The following is a 22,808-nucleotide window of genomic DNA, read 5'->3' on the forward strand; positions in this document are numbered from 1 at the left end:
ATGCACTCATGTTTTTCTTTTTATTAAAATGAACTTCACAACACATACCCTTTTCATCCACAGAATATCATAATGGGTATACTGTATATATGTGGTAAGGTGGGAATGAATTGCATTGCAATCTTTCTATCAGCAAGTGGATTATGAACAATTGTTTCACCAGAATCCAGTACATTAGTTTAGCGTACAGTATATAAATCTGGAAGAAAATTAACCATGGCAAGATATCAGTGGATTGTCTATTTCAAAAAAAGGCTGGTTGTTGGAATGTAACGTGTTCAAACCCACTTAGTAATTGCAATTCACGTGCCTTGTTCTATGAACCTCAAGGCTCCTGAAACCCACTAGAATTAAGCAATCATTTTCACCTTACTGATATTGTGAGTTTGGATGCTTTAAAAATAGCACAAAGAAAAAGAAAATGTACATTACATTGCCAAAATCAGATTCAGCTTAACATGTTCCATAAAATCTACCATGGAGATTCAGTGCTTTCCACAGCACAGAATTAATTCTTAGCAAATTCCTTCACTGTTGATATTTACTATTACTAAATGCAATCTCACAATTACACAATTGATTTTCCCACTCAGTAAAATGATCTTTTTTTTTAAGTCTTCAGGAAATGTAAACATGAAACCGGAAACTAACAGGGATGCAGTCATCAAATGCAGTATTTTTTTCTATAAAAACATCCTTTGACCATTTAGACTTTACCATTCTAGTTACAGCAATTCTACCAAAAACAGGTTCTGATATTTTATTTTAAATGGTCCTGAATAAACATATCACATTATATCAGGTGAAAATAAATGAGAAAACAAGAGGAACAGGAGTGAGATCTGGGGAAAGGGACAACAATGCATTTGCAGAACTGTACTGCTTGCCAGAAAATGGGTACCATTAGGATAAGCTGCACATCAGCTTGTGCATAATATGCAACTGGATCTGGGCAAATAACATGCCTCTTCAACCAGTACTATTTAAAGGAACTTGAAACAGGTCTCCACAAACATTTTCTACAGGGACACCAATAAAACAGCATGCCACATGCACATTCTCACAGTACGCACCCTATGATAGCACAACTAACTGCTCACGGTTTAATTATGGATTCATAGAAGTATAGGGAAAGGCAATTTATCTGAAACAGTCATAACAAATTCTTTTACAGAAAAGTAAATGAGAACAGTTTCTTTAATTGCAACTGTTGATTTTGGACTAGGATCAGACTGCACTTTAATCTAGTCAACCTATCGTGTCTGCGCAGCTTTGAAAAAAACTATTCTTTTAGAAAAGGAGCTTAAAAAAATAAATTGCTTTTTTGATGTTACAATTAGTCATTTTGTAGTCAGAAAGCTACAGGTTATAATGGAATTAATTCTTGAAAAATATTCTTGTTCCATCTTATTTGACCACTACTAAGTTACTAGTGACAAGAAACCAGAGGATTCAAAACAGTTTGACTTGAGTCTGCCCTCACAGTGGTGCAAAGGATGTTCTCCCATGTTAAGAACCATTTTGAACATTCCCTTGAAGATTTAGAATTTAGCTATCATTTTCAAATTCACTAATAATTTTTACTGTAAGCAGATGAAAGGGGCTTTTAGATCTGTATAAGATGGCTGAACATTCCTTCCATGCTATCTCGCCATTCTGGCCACGATTGCTCCTCAGTCCTTCTGCCTCTCCACCTTTTCTTAATCTATATTCAAGAGTGTGAACATTTGTTGATTTTTTGAAAATCTTGCTCAGCAATGGCTTCTCTATTTTTTCTTGCTCTGACAGCATGTTTGTCTAGAAGCTAAATCCTGTAATGCAGCATACGAGAGGAACAAGACATAGCAACATCTCTCAGTTTCTAGCACGAGCAGCTTTAAGCAGTGCAAACAAGCCAATTATAAATTACATGGTTATTGACATTTTAAACTTACTTTAGAATTAGGGAGCGGCTATCCTTTAAAAGCACAGTTTTGAATGTTGTTAATCATTAAACTATATAGTTACAATAGAAGATGTCATTAGACTGCTTAAAATTTACCTAAAATTACTGTTGGCATTAATTGTATGCTAAAATGAAAAAGGGTGTTTGCTTAAATAGCAAAAACAAATAATTTAAAACCATGTGTTCAGTAATGCTTCTCAAACCTATCTGGAGCAATATCTGCAAATAAAATTCTACAACTACTAAACATTATAATACATATGAAATATTGCAAAAGTTTTGCTGTCTGAAGCAACACAATGAAATTCGATTCTAATGAAGCCTGTCCACATTAGGAAAGCTGTGTACAAAAACAGTGCAAACATAACATGCTTTCATTTTCTGTTAAAACTAATTTGCTTCACACTTTTGTTCACTAAGTATTTAAAAATAAAATAATCAGCTTTCTTTAAAAAAAACATACTATACAAAAATGAGGTCATATCCGTGGGAAAGCAGCTGGTTAAGTTGTATATCTGGCAAAGTTACAATCAGTGGGGTCAAATGGCATCTAGTTCACCTCTGAGGCTCGTTAATTAGATCCAACAGTGGATATTTTCTCAACCACAAAAGAGAACAAAGATAAATCAGATATATTTGAATCATCCAAAAGTCAATGACTTTTGCTAACGTCACAGATTGATTAAATTGTTAAGTGTCATGGCAATAATCCCATTCTGTTAAAAGAGTAAGAATCCAAGCTCTATAGGAATTCTGGATGTTGGTGCACCGCGCCATAGTGTGAATGCCCTCTACCGTTGATGAAGGCAATAATATTTGAATCCCATCAAAATTTCAACAAAGTATCAATAAATATAAAAGACGCATGATACCAGTTTCAATTCAATGCAATTTCTGATTCTGCAGGTTCAGCTGGAGGTAGAACTATGATTTTTACAGCATAGAAACTACCATCATATTTGGTATCAAAGAAAAATACATTCTCCTCGCCAAGATTTACGTGGTATTCTCCCAATTAACAGGAGTTTTAACTGTAAAACTGCAAGCCTTGAAAATGTAAGTATTCAGAAATTGATTAAGATGATCAGTAAATAATGGGTTTCAGATTATCATTAACGTTACACATTTACAACTTGTAATTTGGACTGATACACTGCGCTACCACATATCAGATTAAAATGGAATTAGTGTATTTCACTTGAATGCTAGTCACTTATTGACTTAAGTGTTTCATGAAATTAATTTCCCAAAATTCAATAAACAAAATATATTTCCTAAAATATACAACACATACGTTCTTAAAACAAAAATATAGCATTCAAAAATATACACGAGGTCACTTGCTGGGTTGTCTATGAAAAGTTCACGAGAAGGAATTAAATTATTGACTTTGCAGAGAGGATATCTGCATTCATCTTGGTTCCCTAAATGGCTTATGTGGATTCCAATCATACAAGTGAAAATTTACTGATTAACTACTAAATAACATTTGAAATTGCTTTAAAACTGTAGTCATTTATCTAGTACTAGCTTAGTCTTTAGGTAATCAATCATTGTAATTAAAATAACACAAACACACACGTACACAATTCAATTTATATTAAAGCAACAGCTCTTCCAACGTTTCCAACATCTATATCCTCAACCCAAATATTCCAATTCTGTTCACCATAGATCAGGTGTACTTATACCAATAGGTAGAACTTATGTAATGGATATGGGTTTCAAAAGAAAATAACTAAAGTTTTATAATTTATAAATGCTTCGAAGTACAACATATCGTAAAAGATACATAAATTGTATTTCCACTGTTAGATCTCTATCAAATGTGAATTAAAACTGAATTAATTCAAATTTGAGCTGTACATTATTAACAGAATTTCACCAGTGACTGCACAATACCAGACCTATACAAACTTAGATGTATTACTGTTAAAGGAATGCTATACAGGTGATGAATAAGGCTCTAGAAAGATAATGTTCAGAACTATAAAAGATCAATAGTTCAGAGAGTTATAAAAAACACCCCTTCTGAGTCAACATAATGCACCCAACCAGTGAACCTTTACTTGGCCATTTTTGGATGAAAAATAGAAACTAAACAGAATGGAATCTATTTATTAATGATATACCACATAACCAAAACAACAAATAAAACTTTTCACACACTTGCAGTGATTTTTTTCCTTCATATCCAATTCCATCTCTTCCTGTGCTTGTTATAAACAACCACCTTTGAAATCAAAAAAGTCTACATTACATTGGAACATCTTCTATGACTGGTCTCAAGGAAATCCATGTTGTCGCTTACAAGTACGGACACATTCACACATACACACAAATCACAGCACTTCTCAAACTACCGTCCTACGCTGGTCTTCACTGTCTGATGTCTGCCTCATACACTTCCCATTTTAAAAAAGTGCAACCTAGATCACATTACATTCAAGTCACTGTCTAAGGCAAAATGACTAGTATGTGTACTCCCAACTCCTTTGGTCTCTGCTTAGGTATATTATTGTTTTAAAGCATGCAGTTTTATCAAGGCTTAATGGCAATATGCCACGTTCATATGCAGAATTAAATTTATCAAGAAGCTGGTACAGAGGGAACATGCCTTAGTTAAATATTTCTGCATTTTTATGGGAGGGGATCGGCTGGTTAAGTGAAAAGGGTTCAAATACTTGTGATTCCAGTATATGTGAAAGAGTGTTTCCACGTGGAGTTCATAGTATTATACTGCCTGGCCTCGGCATTATGGTCATCAAAAAAGCTAAATTTCACACTTTAAAATGACTGCTGTTAAGAGATAGATGGTGATTCATTTTTGCTATGGAAAAGTTCACCCACTTTCAATTTTTTTTCTGAACAAAAAAAAATCTCAACCAATATCAACCACACCACAATTGCAACGGATTCAGAGCGTGACAGATCCAAGTATTTTAAACCCTGCATTTTTTTTTGTAAGAATAAGAAAATTTTGCCTCAGCATAGGAACTAAATAGTCTGGAAAGTGTTACACCCTAGTGACCTGTATAACAAATCTATTGTACAGTATTCAGCAGACATTGAGTTACATCTGCTTTCCTCTTTTGTTTGAAATTTCCATTTGAGTGCTTCCCCTTAAACAACTGGCTGAATGTTCTGGTTCTGCGGAACTCCCAGTTACAGTTCGATCTTGCATGCAGGGAACGATTCATCTTGCATGACCACCGTGCTGCTGCTCGCCAAGACCATGATGTTCAGGTCCTGTTGCTTCTCGTGCGTCTGCTGGTACCATTCCCGCATGACTTCCGAGTCATGGGTTGGAATCAGGGTAACCTGTAAGAAGGCACAACACAACAGTGAACCTATTCCATCTCCTATCTGTTACATGAGTGCTGTGGACTCTACCTACACTTCTCAATGCCTCAGTAAAGCAGCCAACACAACCAAAGACCTCTCTGACCCCAGATATTCTCTCTCTCTCCTGTCACCAGTTATAAAACTACTCAATGGTCCTCTTGCATGCTAAGATTACTCTCGACCTTACAATCCACCTTGTCCTGGCCTTGTACCTTATTTATTGTTCACCTGTACTGCACTTTCTCTGTGACTGTAACATTTCATTCTGCATTCTACTATTGTTTTCCCCTTGTACTCTCTTGATATACTGATTTGAGACAGTGATCTCTATGGGCGGTACATGAAACTAAGTTTTACACTGTGCCTCAATATTTGTGATAATAAACCAATTCTGTAGGAAACAAATTCTCAGTTCATTGAGTGAGTGCAGATCCTTTACAAAAGGATCCTGTTTGGGCCAGAGATCATGTCATTAACAGATGATATGCCTATTAATATGAGCTAATAAAACCAAAATATCACTTGTAGTTTTGTAGATGAGGCTGAGTACAGGGCTACAGCTGGAAACTTTGTCACATGGTGCGAGCAGAATCATCTGCAGTTTAATGTGAAAAAGACTAAGGAACTGGTGGTGGACCTGAGGAGGGCTAAGGCACCAGTGACCCCTGTTTCCATCCAATGGGTCAGTATGGACATAGTGGAGGATTCGAATGGACAGTAAACTGGACTGGTCAAAGAACACTGAGGCTGTCTACAAGAAGGGTCAGAGCTGTCTCTATTTCCTGAGGAGACTGAGGTCCTTTAACATCTGCCAGACGATGCTGAGGATGTTCTACGAGTCTGTGGTGGCCAGTGCTATCATGTTTGCTGTTGTGTGCTGGGGCAGCAGGCTGAGGGTAGCAGACACCAACAGAATCAACAAACTCATTCATAAGGCCAGTGATGTTGTGGGGGTGGAACTGGACTCTCTGATGGTGGTGTCTGAAAAGAGGATGCTGTCCAAGTTGCATGCCATCTTGGACAATGTCTCCCATCCACTCCATAATGTACTGGTTAGGCACAGGAGTACATTCAGCCAGAGACTCATTCCACCGAGATGCAACACTGAGCATCATAGGAAGTCACTCCTACCTGTGGCCATCAAACTTTACAACTCCTCCCTTGGAGTGTCAGACACCCTGAGCCAATAGGCTGGTCCTGGACTTATTCCACTTGGCATGATTAACATTATTATTTAATTCTGGTTTTATATTGCTATATTTCTTCACTATTCTTGGTGGTGCGGCTGTAATGAAACCCAGTTTCCCTCAGAATCAATAAAGTATGTCTGTCTGTCTGTCTTTGTATTTTATTTTTGCAGAAACCATCCAATGCAGTATCCAGAGGCTATTCTCAAATAAAATGTTATTCCTAGCCACATATTTAAAATATAAATGAATAATTTTCAACAAACAGACATTCAATGAAAGAACAGTCAGGTCTTTCCTTGCACCAGTCGTGGAATTGCTGTATGTACAAGGTGGAACACTGAACGGAGGAAACTGACTAGAGTTGAATGGAAGAAGCACAGCTAGTCTTCCTGATCAAAGGAAGCCAGTTCATTGGGTTTGAAGGTGAGTTGCTTTCTATTCACTCCATGGGATGAGAGTGGAAGGTGCTCATCTGTGGCTGTTGCACACCACCTACCATGCAGGCTTGACAGAATGAGATCTTCTCGGTCCAATGGCAACAAGATCCAAGCCACTAGAGGCTAGGCTCTGCCACAAAGACATTAAAAGCATGAAGGGCTTCCCACACACACGTCTACTTGCCTGAGACCAGACATGTGTTGTTGTTCACTGACATATTGCTAGTCCAATTCCTTCCTTCTCTCAAATCCCCTTTCTTTTTCCATCTACTCCCCTCTCTAATCCCACCTTTTTCTGGTAAATCCCATTCATTCCTTACTTCCTTTCTCATTCTCTCATTCCCTCACTCAACACTCCTTCCCACTCAGATCCTTGCTCTTTTTCTTTTCCTTACTCCATAGCCTTCAACCTCGTTCCCTTCCTTTATATCACTCCACCACCCCTTCCTATCTAGTTTCCTCCTTCTCTTCCCAACCCATTATGGACCCCCTCTCTATCTTATCCCCCGTGCTCTCCTCCACTCTCCAGCACTGAGGAACCTTTGGAAAAGTTTCACTTACTCACTCAAGGCTGCATGAATTTGGCTCTTCCAAAAACTATGGCAGAGCATCAGTCTACTGCCGAAAGCTGCTTGATGGCAGTGTGTGGTTCCCTGGTGTTGGTAGGTTGTTAGATCATTCCTCTGGCGTAAGGACAAATCCACACCAATCAACTGGTTAAAGACCCAATAGATCACAATAACCCTCAAATTCACTATTCTCTCACTTCAGTACAAGAATACAGCAGGTCACGGAGAGAAGTCAACCTGCTACCATTGCCCTATCACAAAAAAAATCAAAAAAATGTTTCCTGTTCTCAGATGTGTAAACTAGGAATATGTAGATAGCTGTAATGTGTATCACGAGGGTAAATGATCCATTGTTGCACGTCACAAAACCTTCCTCTTTCATATAGCACTGTGATTTATTGACTGTATCGCAGCTTACCTGACTGCAGAGCAGTCATATTCCACACTACATAACTTGAGTCCCATTTTTAAGAGGTATGCCATTGTTCCTTTAAGGACAATGAATTAGGTTATTCATGCCTCTTAGTCCATTTTTATTTCTGACCCTTTAATCAGGAAGTCTAGCCCTAATATTTCCAGTTAGTTCCAGGCAGTTTCCTCTGTTCAATGTTGCACCTTGTACATGAGGCAGCTCCACAACTAACACGGCTCATCCAACAAATAATATAGCACATCAATCTGTATGGAAATGTGGCGAAAGGCTCATTTCAGGTGGGAAGGCTGCTCACCGAAGGCTCGCCAGTTATCTGTCTGATTTACACTTCTGTAGGTTGTCTGGGATATTCTGCTTTGCAACAGAATCTACTGTACATTAGACCATGGTAGTGTAGTGCTCGGCAAATTGCTTTACAGCGCCAGTGATCACTGATGGGGACTCGATTCCCACTGCTGTCTGTAAGGAGTTTGTACTTTTTCCTTGTCACCACATGGATTTCCTCTGGGTGATCTGGTTTTCTCCCACATTCTAAAGACATACAGTTAGTCTATTAGTCCATTGAGGGCATGCTATGTTGGCGCATGAAGCATGGCAACACGTACAGACTACTCCCAGCACAATCCTCACTGAAATATTTTGACACAAATAACACGAGGTTTCGATGTACACGTGACAAATAAAGCTAATCTTTATATCTTTCTATGTTGTCAATTTCAGTGGGAAATCACACTGAAAAGAACTATTACACAAAATGTTACAACTTAAAGGGATTCTGAAAATGGCAAAAACTCTACTCTGTACTTTGAAGGGAGGACTTGGCAACCTTACCTGCATGTTACTGCCCCACTGAGATTTGCCCTCCAGAAGAGCATCCAGTACAGCCCTGCTTGGTTCATCAGCTGCCTGGTCGTTTCCACTCACTACATAGTAGGAAGATCTCACTCGTTTGAAAAATTCAGCATCCACCGTCTTGGCACTGCAGTGATTTGGAATGTACACCAGGTCAAGGTAAACAGGGGGTCCGGGAGGCACCGACGGCATGCCTGCTGCCTTATTGCTGCTTGAACCTACAACAGAAACAATTCAATGTTACCATATTACAAGAATCAGCTCCTTCTGCCCCACATCTCTCCTCCTTTACAGCCCCCACCCACCTGTGACCATGCTCTATGCAGACTGGTGGACAATAAATGAACAAATATAACTGCGTCAAATTGTTTTCATACTTAGTCTTGCAGATACCAGCAGCATGACAATAGCTGTGTGACATACCCAGTGCATGTTGGTGGTCAAACTATTCTTACCAGCCATCTATATCCTATCTAAGTGGGAGTTCATTCATGACGATAACACTGGTTGAGATTATACAAAATTCTGAGGGCCATAGATAGGGTAGATGGCAAGTATTTAAAATAAGAGGGCACAGGTTTTCAAGTTCAGGGGTAGGAGATCTTCAGGGGACTTGAGGAAGTATTTCCTCAAGAGGTTCATTGAAATCTGGAACAAGTAACCTGACAGAGGCAGAGGGTCTCACAGCATTTACTTGGATGAATGCTTTTCCAACACTGAACACTAAACGTATTGAGCTAGGTGATGGAATCGGAATCAGGTTTATTGTCACCAGCATGTATTTACCAGCATGTAAATTTGTAAATTTAGCAGCAGCAGTTCAATGCAATACATAATATACAAGAAAAACAAATAAATTACAGTATATTTATATTGAATAGATTAAAAATCAAGCAAAAACAGGAATATATATTAAAAAGTGAGGTGGTATCCAAGGAGTCAATGTCCATTTAGGATTCAGATGGCAGAGGGGAAGAAGCTGTTCCTGAATCACTGAGTGTGTGCTTTCAGGCTTCTGTACCTCCTACCTGATGATAACAGTGAGAGAAGAACATGCTCTGGGTGCTGGGGGTCCTTAATTATGGACACTATCTTTCTGAAAAAGGTTGAAAATGGAAAAGCATATGATTACCAGCACAAAAGCCATGGGCCAAGGGGATTGCTTCTGTGTTCTGTGATTTTCTACTAATTTCTTCCTGCTCTGAACATTTATAATGGTGTACTGCTGCTTTCTCAGTAAACACCTTCCCACTTTTCAGGCGTAGAACTGAGGATGAACATCTGAAGTAGAAAAAGATTTCTCCACATTGGAAATGCATCTTCTTGTTTCCACATTTTCCTTCAGATTTACATCTTTTACGTTATTCTGTTTCATATTTATTTCAAAACTAACTGTTAAGTCTCACACTGGATTGGAGGGGAAATGCCAAAATGTCTTTCAGATTCAATTATGCATTCAAAAGTAATCTACAGGTAAGAAAATTGAGTTGACAGGAGAGTTTCCTCGAGCAAATGGTGATAACTTAGAATACATTGCCTCAAAGAGAGGTGGAAACAAATACAAACATGGCTTTCAAAGTATTGGCTAGGTACCTGAAGGAAATAAAATTATAGGGCAAGATTCAGGGAATGGGGTCAGCTGGCTCAATCTGATATTTAAAAAAAAGGACTAAAAGACTAACTGGCCTCCTATGATGCAATGACTGAGTTCCTTAGACAATTTTTTCACTATGCATTAATGTTGATTTTAAAATGCAGATACAGGATGGTTTAACTCAGTTACTGTAGCAGCATTTACAGTGATAAGGAGGTAGGATAGTCTTGGCTATTCTTATTCTTCTATCCGGTTTACCTTGAGATAGCACGTGGCTTAAATAAGGGAACAGAACAATGGAAAATGGGCAATGCTGTACCTCCATCTTATTCCTCCGTTTAATGAGTTTGCACCAGATCTTGGCCTGAACTTCAAACCCTGTCATTGTCGCATATCCTTAAAAACATTTGGTTATCCAAAATTTTACTGTGTCAGGTTTATAACCAATTTTTGGTCCTGCATAAACTGTCAGTTGCAAAAGAGATTTCTAAGCTTGTTTGATCTTTTGTGGGTAAATTGATTCTTACTTTTCTTACTGGAGGGACTGATTTCACTTTGTAGATTGTGCTCTTAGTCCTAGATTCTCCACCTAGTATTTCTATCTTAACATCTATCAAATCAAACTTTTAGCTTGCAATTTGTAGGGAAAATAGCCCTAGTCTGTGTAATCTCCCAATTTAAAATCCTGAATGCCAAAACTGCCAACGAAGATGCACTGAAGGAAAATCAGTGTAATTAGAATATTTGAAAATATTTTTCCAAATGGATTGACTTGTGATCTAGCAATGAATGAATATAAAGATGCCTATGGATTAACTAGAGGAGCAGGGGAATTAATAATTACGATTATTATAAATGGTGTAAACATTTTGTTATCTAAAGATTATATGCTTAACAACTTGGGGAATCCTTTCTAGTAACCCCACTATGTTTTCATCTCTTCTAGTTAAAAGTTCTATTGCTTATTTCAATATCTTATCCTCTTACTGCATGTTAAGTTTTTGAACAATGAGCAATTAGAACTGTATAATTGGCTCTGGACATTTTCCCTGCAGCCATCATCATAGACATAATGTCATTTGCATATTGTGTGGTCTGTCTTCTCACTGGAAGATTATTAACAATTCTCTCTATTGGGTTTTGCACATTAAATATTAATTATCTACCACTTAAATGTAATATCTGTCCAGTGCTGTTATAATTGCCTTTTCTACATTCTTTCTCAAACTGTGAATCTCCTCTAATTCTTCCTGGTATCAAACTTTTAACACAGATGAACTACATTATTATTCTACATTCTGACGTGGTCCCAAAAGAGCTTCAGAAACTTCTCACAAATGCTCTAAGGCTAAAGTAACAGACATATGCTTACTTACATTATTTATGTAGAATTCTCATTGAGAATGTTAAGGACTTTTTACAAATATACGATTAACAGTTTTGTTTGTCATTCACCTGACCAGTTATGCAGCACTAGCCATTTTGAATAAGGATCACTGAATCAAGAGTTGTATATGTCTGAATAAGAACGTTTTACTTAGTAATTTAGTCGTCAATGGAAAAGTAAAATAAAATTCGAGGAATTGCAGAATGTTAACTCGGGTTCTGTCATTTTATTTAATAGGTGAGAAATTTTTGCTGTGCCTTCCTGAGAGAAACTACTCAAAAATGAAATAAGGTTCTGTGTTTCTGCCAAGATAATGGAGGTCAAGAAATTGGCATTTCTAGGAGTAAATGCACAAATTTTATGTTTAAATACTTAATATTCAGAACAGTGCAATATCCTGGATTTATACTGAATTAGTCAGTTTACTGAAACAGGCTAAAGGGGTATTACCTGGATTTTTAGTGGTGTGTGCAGATTTTGAGTTTGTGGTATTTGTAGCATTCTTTGCTTCTTTGTCATCACCTCGAGCATGTTTCACTTCTGGATTGGTGCTAGTTTTGGGCCCCTTGTCTGCTGAATCCTTTTTAGGGGAAGCTGTTTTTGCAGTTTTATCAGATGATTCCTTGGCTGATGCAAGTGCATTTGTTCTGGAAGGAGCACTGGGGTGCTTTGGTTTGTTGTCAGATTTTCTAGAAGGAGAGGAAGACTTTGTCTTTGTGACCTGCTTTTTGGTTTTTGTTCTTTCTTTAACATCCTTCTTCAAAGATTTATCTGCCTTTCCTAAGTTCTGTTCAGTAGGCAATGCTTCAGGATCTACCATGCAAACGTCTGGGTGTGGAGGAGGAGGACTGGGGTCCTTTAAGGGGACAGGCGGGGGATCCATCTGTCTATGTACAAGTGTTCTGTCTGTAGGAAGGGTTTCGGACTCATCTTCAGAGTCTAAGGCAGCGTCTGCAGTGATGGATGGGCATTCTTCTGTTCCAGGGGGGAAGTCGGAATCAGTCTGTGATGGAGCTGACTCACTGATTGATGTGCCTGGAGTATCATCGCACTGACGTGCCTGGTGCTTTCCACCAGGAGGTGGCTGAGCTCCTCCACCTTGGGTCAATGGCCTTTCAAAATCTTCAAGAGCATCTTCTTGTTCAAAAAATTCCAAGGGGCTAGGGTTGATGAAAGAAGGGGAAAGATCAGCCATGTTGAGCTTGAATGAAGTAGGAGTTTTATAACATTTGTCTGCATGATACTGAGCCTCTGTTCTGGATGCAAAAGGTCCATCATCAACCTCAAAAGTGTCTTTGACTTTATCTTGTTTGCTACTGAATGCCTCCACTTCTTCGATGTCTGTCTGCACTACTGGAATTTTGCTCGGTGAGAGGGAAGGCTCTTGGTATGAATGTGTTGCAAATGCAGCAGATACTTGTTCTGAAGAAGAAAATATTGATGATCCTGTTGGAGATTTCTCCTGCAGTATACCTGAAGCTGGTGAATCAGAACTATGAAAAGGAGAAATGTTGTTTGCAAATGAAAGAGGCTGTGAAACATCAAACATCTGTAAGTCTTCCTTCTCTTGCAGTGGAGAAGTTGCTTGTGGTGAACCGGTAGCTGGGAGCCTCTCTGGGAGTAAAGCCTCTCCAGCAATAATTGTTTTTTCAGAGGGGATGGCAGATGAGACAGAAGTACAAACACCATATTCTTCCTGGAGAGGAGAACTTGTTTGTGGAGTGCGAGCTGATGAAGTTGTTGGAGAAGCTTCTGTTGGTGGGGTTGAACCAAACAGTAAGTGATCTTTATCTTGACTGTAGAATGGTTTGTCAAGTGCAGGCAAAGAGTGCTGCATAAACTGGGTCTCGTGCATATCAGTTGGACTATAATCTACCTCAGTCGGCCCATTCTCAGAAATGTGCTGGTAGCTGGCGTTAAATGAAGGTTGCTCAGGAGATTGCTTGCTGAAGTCTAAGGCTAAAGACTGTTCAGGGGATTCCTGACTGAATTCCACGGACATTGTAGAATGTTCAGGTGACCTGACCTCCTGCACTGGTGTTCTGGATTTTGCAGTTTTTGGAGAGACTTCTGGAGGAGAAATTGACATGGGCCTTGGGCAATCCTCTTTGGAAGGTGAAACTTCTGCTTCTTGGAAGGCTGTAGGCGTTTGCACAACTGATACAGACAGGGATTCATCTACTTCAGTTGAATGAGGAGATCCAACTTCTGCATGCAATGAGGGGGAAACGTCATCTGCTGTGGGTTCTGGGAAAGAACTGGTGGCCAGGGATGCCGTTGAAGCTGATGCAGCCCCTTCAATGTGGGAATAGGTGTCTTCTGCCACCACCTCATCGACAGGTGTGGCTGATTTGTCTGATGTAGTTCCTTCAGAGATTGACATTTTGCTGTCTTCCTTGGTAGAACCAATCTGGCTGAGATCTACCAATGTTGGGGAAAGCTCCCCTCCTACTTTATGTGATTCAAAGGGCCCGAGTGATGCAAAAGAACCAACAGTGCCCCCTTCTAATTTTGGTTCCTGGCTAAAACTATCTTTGGGAGTCAACAATTCAAAATCAGCTGCCTGATCTTTTTCGGGAGCAGGAGGACCAGATGAGAAATCATTAAATGGATAAAGTCGGGGTGAAGAGAGAAGTTTAAGTTTGTCGCCCGTGAGTTCCATTGCTCCTTCCAGATACTGTACTGGGAATTCCTCCGCATCATTTGGAGAACTATCAACGGGGGAACTGGAACCCAACATCGGCGGACTACGCAGTGGAGACAAAACTTTCTCAACAGGTGATTCTGAATCAGGTACAGGCTCATCCATGGGACTATACCTTGGACTGGTCTCATCGGCTTTCACATCGTCAGTCTCAATAATAATAGGTGTTGGGAGCTTTCCTGACACATCAGCTGGAACTTTACTGTCTTTCTCGTCGATTGGAGACTGATAAAATGGAGTGTGGCCAGCACTAGGAGTTCCGGACTGTGCGGGTGAGGTCATTTCCAGGGTTTTCTCTTCAGGACTTGCACACTGATCAACTGGAGCTTCCTTTTCCAAAGCTGTCAGATCAGTGGATGCCTTGATTTCAGATGGGGTCAAATCAAAGTTGACGTTGCGGTCGCTTAATGGTGTCCTAGATTGTGGTGAGGATTCGGCTGGACTCCTTGCCGGGCTTAATTTGGTTTCAAAGTCTTTTATTTGACTCTCTTGTTTTTCAACATCAAAGTCCTCCTGCTTTTCATATTCATGTTTAGGAATGCTGATGTCAGCAGGTGGAGGTTTGAAGTACTTGTCCTCTTCCAGGGAAGATGAAGGAGATATTGTTGAGGCAGAAGCTGGGTAATCATCACCTTGTGTCACATCGGTTTTTGAAATTTCCAGTGAAAACCCGTTGTAAGTGTCAGGCACAGGAGAGAGCTTGGCTCCCTCTCGACTCTGAGAAATAACAGTTGTTTCCAACTTTGTTACACTAACAAACTCCTGAGTTGGTGATTCAGTTTCTTCATTGTTGGTCTCGTCGCTCATAATATCCCTGGGTGTGGACATTCCATCCATCGGGGTGGGCTCACTAGAGATTTCAATAGTAGATTGAGTAAAGCCAGATGTAGCTGTAAATTCTTCAGGTGGCTCCTCGTGGGTTTCTTCATCAGAAGCTGTTGCCTCACTTTCAAAATCAGTAGGAATTGTCTCATTACGAATAGACAATGTTTGATCAATGATGGAAGAATGAAGGGCGGAGAGTTTATCCAGAGTTGCACCAGGAGATGGAACTTTATTCTCTTCAATGTTCTTAATCTCACATTTCTCTTTCTCTTCATACATTTCAGCATCTTTAATGTCACCTACTCTACTGCCTTCATCCTCTGCCTCTTCTTCAGTCTCAGCTTTTGCAAGAAGCTTGTCCTTTTGCTCTCTGTGATCATCTGCTAATTCTGATTCTTCAATCTCTTCTCTCTCTCCCATCTCTTCAACATCAACCGGTTCTTCAGTTTCAATTAATTCCTCAGCTTCAAGGTCCTCAGCCACAGCTTTCTTCCCAATAACAACATGCTCCAGTTCAGTTTTGGTGGGAACCATCTTATCCACTGTCCCTGCTAGTTCCTCAACATCCTCAGTCTCTGCCTTCTCTTCATAGTCCCCAGGTTCAGAGGATTCTTCAAAACCTGCTCCTTCATCCTCGAATCGTTCTAATGCTTCCTTATTTTCTGTCTCAATGTACTCTTGAGGAGACTGCTCAAATTCACCTTCTGCCTCAGTGGTTGTTATTCCTTCATCAGGAGACTCATCTGTCTCTAGAGCATCTCCATGAATTGTAAGGCCTATCTTTTCCACTTGTACTTCATTCTGTACTGAATCCTCTACTGGTACAGGAGGTGCCTGGGTGTCTCTCTTCTCTTCTTCGTTAAGCTCTTCAAAGTCCTTAGTTAAGTCTTCTGGCGAGGACATGAGTGATCGTTCAACTTCAAGTTCGGCTGCAGTGACTGTGGCTGTAACCGCTGCTGCTGCTGTGGCCGCCGCTGCTCCAGCTGCAGCAACAGTTTCAACCTTAGTTTCTTTCTTGCCTGGTTTTGCCTTTCCTTTCAGTTTGCTTGGGCTAGCATCTTCCTTCTTTACTGTCTCATTTTTCTTTTCTACTTTGGGTTTCGGTGGTGATTTTTTGGCCTCAGTAGCTGGCACAGGTTTCTTGACTTCCTTAATGGGCTTTTTTACATCTTTTTTGACTTCTTTGTCATTCTTTTTGACTTCTTTCTTTTCTTCTTTTTTCACTTCTTTTACTGGTGTTTCTTTCTTCTTCACTTCTTTTTTAATATCTTTCTTTACTTCCTTCTTTATTTCTTCTTTTTTAGGTTTCTCCTCTTTTTTCACCTTTTCTTTCTTAATGGCGGCTTTTTCCTCTTTCGCCTCTGGCTTGGCACTCTCCTTTTTTACTTCCTTTTCCTCTTTTTTCTTCTCTTCTGGTTTCTTTGCTTTAACCTCCTTCTTCACAACCTTTTCCTTTAAAGGTTTTGCCTTGTTCTCGGACTTTACCTTCTCGTCTTTCTGTGTACTTTCTACAAGTTCCTGTTTAGTGGGTTCTGCTTTAGCTTTTGCCTCTTTCTCCTCAGGCTTAGACTGTGATTCAGTTCTGCTTTTTTCCTTCTTAACTACAGGTTTCTCCTTCTTTTCTACCTTCTGAGGCTTTTCATTAACAGCCTCTTGGTGATTAACTGCAGCAGGTTTCGTTACCTCGGGTGTTTCTTCCTTGACTTCCTTTTTAACTCCTTTTCCAACAGATGGCCGGGAGTTGGATTTGAGACTCTCCTTGCTGTCACTGCGTTGCTTCACCTTTGCCTGTTTAACTGTCGGGGTAGCAAGGCCTGCTATCAGTTCTTTCTGAGTTACGACTGGCTGTTTCAAGAAGTCTAAGTGTTTGAGCTTTTCTAATCCATCCAGGATATTGTACTGTGGAGCATTCCCTGGGAAAAGGGCACGGACTATTTTCTCAGATGGGTTGGCTGGGTGCCACACAATCAGAGAAGATATTGAAGTCAAGTATGGGAATGAAATTTCTGCATCTTTGCCATTTGGCAATACGAGTCCAGTTTTAGCTTTGTTGTTGCTGGACCAATGTTGCATGAAATATTGTAGCTCCTTGCTTCCTTTCACTGGATTTAAAATGTACATTTCTAGTCGTCCCACACCCATTTTCTGGAACAGTATTACTGGATCAATGGCATTTCCCACAGTCCTAAACAGGGGTTCTGGCTTTATAGACAGTTTGTTTAAGTACTGGAGAGTAAGGCAGGTTTCTTCAGTATTCCTCCTGACCCTGAAATTAGGCTGCAAGTTTGTCACATTTTCCGGGACATTAAGAAAGACAACCCCCAGCTCAGGTGAGATTAGATTTTTCATCCAGTCACTGTTAGCGGTGGATCCTTGTGATTGTTCCTCTTCCAACTCCGCTATTTTACGTTGCAACAGACTGTTGACACCCGGGAGGTTGTCTGCTCCATTGTGGGTGAGTAGAATTGAGTCAACTCTGTCCAAGTGTCGTACCAGTTTCCAGAAACATGACTTGCGATCTGATCCACCATTTATAAGCATGTTAAACCCATTCACAGCAAACAAAGCCGAGTCCCCTCTTCCACCTGGGAAAATGTAGCAACAAGGCTTGGACAATTTCAGGAAGCCACCAGAAGCAGGGGGCTCCAATACATCAAAGGCTGACGGGACTTCAACCGACTCAGACAGGTACTCTGTGAATTCTGATAGTCCTTCCATTTCTGGTAAAATGGAGACTGAGTTCAGTTTTATATTGATAAAGTCCTGCAGATTGTGTTTCTCCAAATTAGTGTTTTTCCAGTCGCCTTCCTCGGGACAGAATAATGTGAGGCTGGCTTTGTTGCCTGGGTGTGTGGTACTTAATAGTTCTCCAATCTGACAGCAAAATAAAAGACAATAATTAGTAGCAATTAATGAAAGACCTCAATTAACATCAACTTGGCTTTTTTGTATCAGAGCCATTTCCTGCCAAATGAATTGTAATTACAAGAATACTCATGCCAGGAAAAAAAAATAAAATATTCCTTCTTCTATTACCAAAATATATGTAAATATTTTGAACTGCTAATTCCAATTTGGATGTAATATAGTTACAGAGACAACTAAATTCATAATATGTCACTTAAAGGTCCTAATTCTATCTGGGTAAGCCCATGTTCATTGAAAATATGCAAGGAACTTTCCTTGTTTCATGGTCTAATATGCAGGTACGTTAATAATATTCCTCTCTGCACCTTGTGGCACATCGGGCAGCAACCCTGCTATTTCTTTAGCATGTTGTCTACTTTTTACGAGGCGGAGTGGCTAGCTCGACACTCAATCCAGCACGGATGGAAAGCGTGCAGGGAGCCGGCCAAATTGAAACCACTCGCCTCGATGACGCACCACGGGCTGGCTAGTGCAGGTATACATGAAGGCTAATCTCTCGGCAGCTCTTGCTAGCCAAACATTAGCAGGAAGGAAATTTGTTGATTTAAGGAGATTCTTAACTCTGCAGCAACCTGAAATCTCACATTTTGTACGTGAACTTCTAAAAATGGATCATTGAAACACAAGACTGTTTCATGCAGTCAGAGCAATGCTTTTAAAGAAGTATACCAGGATTATTCCCTTACAGTGTGGAACTTCTACTTTGCCAAGAATAAACTCACAAGTGCAAAAATAAGTGCCTGTTCACCCGAGTAGTAGTGACAGAACATGAACTTCATCAGCAACAAGACAAATGACTGTAGATGCTGGACTCTGGAGTAACAAACTACCTTCTCAGGGAACACAGCAGGTTGAGTGGCGTCAGTGGGTGGTAAGGATCTGGTGATGTTTTGATTTCGAAGCTCTAGGGTGTCGATCTAAAAATGCTGACAGTTCCTTTCTCCCACCCAAATGGTATTCTACCCGCTTAGTTGCTCCAGCACAACTCTGGTGAGCTTAAACACATGCTCATAGCAACTGCTGACCATCTTCATGATAGATAATCTTCAAATTAAGAGTACCTCTCAAACTTCCAAAACAAGCCTTGCTTACATCAAGGTTCAGCTGTGGGCCAGAAAGAACAAGATCAAAAGTGAAAAGTAGGCATTTACCTCTTGATCTGTAAAACTTTCAATGAAGTTCTGAAATGAGAATGAACCAGATTGTAGAATCAATTCCCCTGTGTTTTCACAGCACTGTCCAGTTAACACCAGCAGCTTGTGTCGGGCAGCATCAGTGATCATGAGGCGTACCTGAGAAAAGGAGACGCAGCTTTAAAAATGTTGGGTAAGCTGCTGCAAGAACCATTGAATGACAGGAGCATTTCAGACTCATTGATCTTTATGTAGGATTAATCAACAGTGCATTCTCAGATTGGTTTAAAGTGTCATTACTAGTTTGGTTTAAAGATACAGACATATTTGTACAAATCTTCTGAAACCACATTGATCTTCATGGTTTGGGGGCTAGACTGAAAAAAGGTTAAAAACATTAATATCAACAGATTATTATTGATATTAATAAACATTAAATGGAAGAATAGTTATAGCATTCTACTGATAACCATACTGGTATATCTTTCTGAACTGTCCTTTCTCTACCCGGTGCAGATATCCCCACACAGAGAGTTTCCAACACCAGGAATGTCAGTAGCAATGGCACTGATGAGAACTTGCCTCCCCTCAATGGACAGGCTGCACTTCAAATGGCCAAAGATGATCTGACTGTTGCAGTGACATATTTCCCATAAATTTTTTGCAAATATTCAACTGAATCTAGAATGTCCCGTGGCCTTGTGGCTGAAGCAGATTTCTTGGGGGGGGGGGGGGGGGGTTAGCATTAGGTATTGAATGTTAGGATTACAAAGCAGCATACTTCCCAGCCTGTGATTAATGGTACAGAGAACTGAATGCAGATACATTATATATATGAGTAGTGTCCAAGGCACTCAAGTAAGAGGAGAGATTTCGGACAGAGGGCAAGTTGCTTTTAAGGTTGTTGAATCTTCAAGTGGAATTGTAGATTCCACAAAACAAGCACTACATCAATACTTTGGAATATGAAGTAATATGGGTGACAATGAGCTTAAGTATTAAAACTATTGCTATGTCGAAGATAAACACCAATGTGAATAAATTGGTTAAAGAACGGAGAGCAAAAAGTGGATTCAATGAGCCTTTCTCAGTTTCAAACCTGAGAAAGACACACTGGTAACCTGGGCCCTGCTATATTGACAATTTGGCTGATAATTTCCAAGTGTGCTGATGATGCCACACTAGATGGAATCGCAGATAGAGAGGAAGATCTAATGAGACTTCAAAGGAGGATAAATGAGGAAAATGAGTGGGCAAAAGCACAGAACATGGCATATTATGCAGGGAAATGAGAGTCATCCATTAAGGTACACAAAATGGAAAAGCAGAGATCAGGAAATGTTGATGTTCAAAGGAACCTGGGTGAAAGCTGACATGCATGTGCAGTGGGCATTTAAAGAGGTATGTAATACATTGCCACTTATTGAAAGGGTTGAAGTATAAGAGTGAAGATGTCTTACTGCAACTGCATAATGCCTTGGTGACCACAGCTGGAATAGGGTGTACAATTTGGATCTCCCTCCCCAATAAAGACAGGCTTGCCAAAGGGGAAATGCAGTGAAGATTTACTAGTAAATTAAAATACAAAAACGGCAGATGCTGAAAAAACAAAAGTGCCAGAAAGATTCAGCACTTCAGACAGCATCTGTAGAAAGTATAAAGGAATTAATGTTTCCAGTTAAAGACATTTTGTCAAAACTGGGAAAAAGAGAAAATACATTAAAGTCAAGCTGCTGGGACGTTAGATTGGAGAAAGGGAATTTCTCTGACGGAGAGGCCAGGCTTGCACTGGAGCTAACTTGCAAATGAGATCATCTTGTTGATGGGATAATGGGAGCATTTAGAAAGGACGGACGTGAATCATTGGCCATAAAAACTATGGAATAAAGCTTTTAAAAAGGTGAGATCATAGGCAAAAGTTGCAAAATGCAGGACTGCATGACCTGCTCACCATATAAGCCTGTACCAATGGAGAGATAAACTGAGCCAGTATCACATTATGGATAACCTGGTTATTCTATTCCCAAGAAAGTGGATTACTCAAAGTGGTGGAATTCAATATTGAGTTCAGAAGGATATAACATCTCCAGAGAGATGACGACATGTTTTTCCTCAAGCTTACATTGGGTCCTGTGGTAACGTTACAGGAAGCCATCGACAGGCAGGTCAATGTGACACTGGGGCAGGGAAATACAGTGGCAGGCATTAGGAAGCTCAGGGCCGTCACTCTGTAGTGAGCACAAGTGTTTCCAAAAGCAGTTGTAGAGGAGATCATATAGTGAACATTGGATTGGAAGAAGTTCAAATGTAAGGACTGCTTGGGTCTGTCAGGAAAGAGTTAAATTTGATGCTTCCTTGATATACGCTACAATGTGTAACAATTTGGAAGTACGTGAGACAAAATAGTGTTAGTCTGGAATGTAGGAATGTTTTGAGAAAGTACAAGGGATCCAGTCCATAGCCATGTTTTGAGAACTTAGTGGGAGTACCAGTATACAGCATTCAGAGTGAACAACATGTTTGTCTGGGAAACCATTACAGTAAGGAGTCTTGACAGGCTAACTTCTTACGTGAATGGTAATCTTCTTTTAAGCTGGGTTATGCCTACTGTTAACAGCTGGAAATAGTGACAAGGGCATTGAGGGAGAAGGAGAGGGAGAGGAAGAACTGTTCCCTTGGGCAGTGCGGGAAGGTTTAACGATTTGTTAATAAGTATTATTTTCTTCTTGCTTTCTATTTTATTCATCATTCTTCATCCTTTCTGTATTTTATTCTTTATATAAATTTAATAAAGCAATTTCTAATAATCTCTAACACATCTGCAGTGCCCTGTTTGTTTGTGGATAACTCTTGCTGCTGAATCAGAAAAGAGCAAGGAATGAATTTTAAAATAGTTCCATTACAGAGTCCCTGGATAGTTGAAAGGGAGAGGCTGAAGGGCCAGTGCTGCATCTCCTACAGTTTAATGGAAAAGTGCTGTGAGAAAGGGATTAGTTCTCCGCAATGGAAGAGTGGACTGGGAGTTGTAAATGGATCTGACCCTTGGAAAAATGAGAGGGGAAGGAAAGATGAGACCAGTGGTGAAGATTCACTGGACTGGTTCCAGAGATAGTGGGCTTGCCCCATGAGGGGAGATTGAGTAAGCTGGGCTGGTACTCTCTCAAATTTGGAAGAGTGGGAGCTACACACAAAATTTTGCAAAGCTTAGCAATTAGGAAAATATTTCACCAGACTGGGGAGTTTGGAACCAAAGACACAGCCTCAGAACAAGAAGTGGGCCAGTTAGCACAAAAGGTGAGAAGGCCACACAGATCATGTTGATTTTTAAAAAAAATTATACCCCAAGATCTGTGGAGAGTTCTTCCAAAACTGAGATCAATAGATTTTTGAATTTTGAGATTAATTGATATGGAGAGAGGCAGAGCAATATCATTTGAGGTAGAAGATCAGCCATAGTCTTAATGAA

The 22,808-nt window shown here is 39.9% G+C and overlaps 1 protein-coding gene across 1 annotated transcript in view; it reads right to left on the reverse strand.

The window, feature by feature from the left end:
* Positions 1-3,527: 3,527 nt before the first annotated feature.
* Positions 3,528-22,808, reverse strand: part of map1b (microtubule-associated protein 1B) — a 93,301-nt gene continuing 74,020 nt past the window's right edge. Inside the window, exons 4-7 of the mRNA XM_059974601.1 lie at positions 19,361-19,501; positions 12,203-18,155; positions 8,751-8,989; positions 3,528-5,266 (exon numbers count right to left, since the gene is read on the reverse strand). Coding sequence (XP_059830584.1) covers positions 5,111-5,266; positions 8,751-8,989; positions 12,203-18,155; positions 19,361-19,501 — 6,489 coding nt within the window. The 3' untranslated portion in view covers positions 3,528-5,110. The remainder of the gene's footprint in view (positions 5,267-8,750; positions 8,990-12,202; positions 18,156-19,360; positions 19,502-22,808) is intronic.

Source organism: Hypanus sabinus, chromosome 7 (assembly GCF_030144855.1).
Source record: "Hypanus sabinus isolate sHypSab1 chromosome 7, sHypSab1.hap1, whole genome shotgun sequence".
Classification (NCBI taxonomy): domain Eukaryota; kingdom Metazoa; phylum Chordata; class Chondrichthyes; order Myliobatiformes; family Dasyatidae; genus Hypanus; species Hypanus sabinus.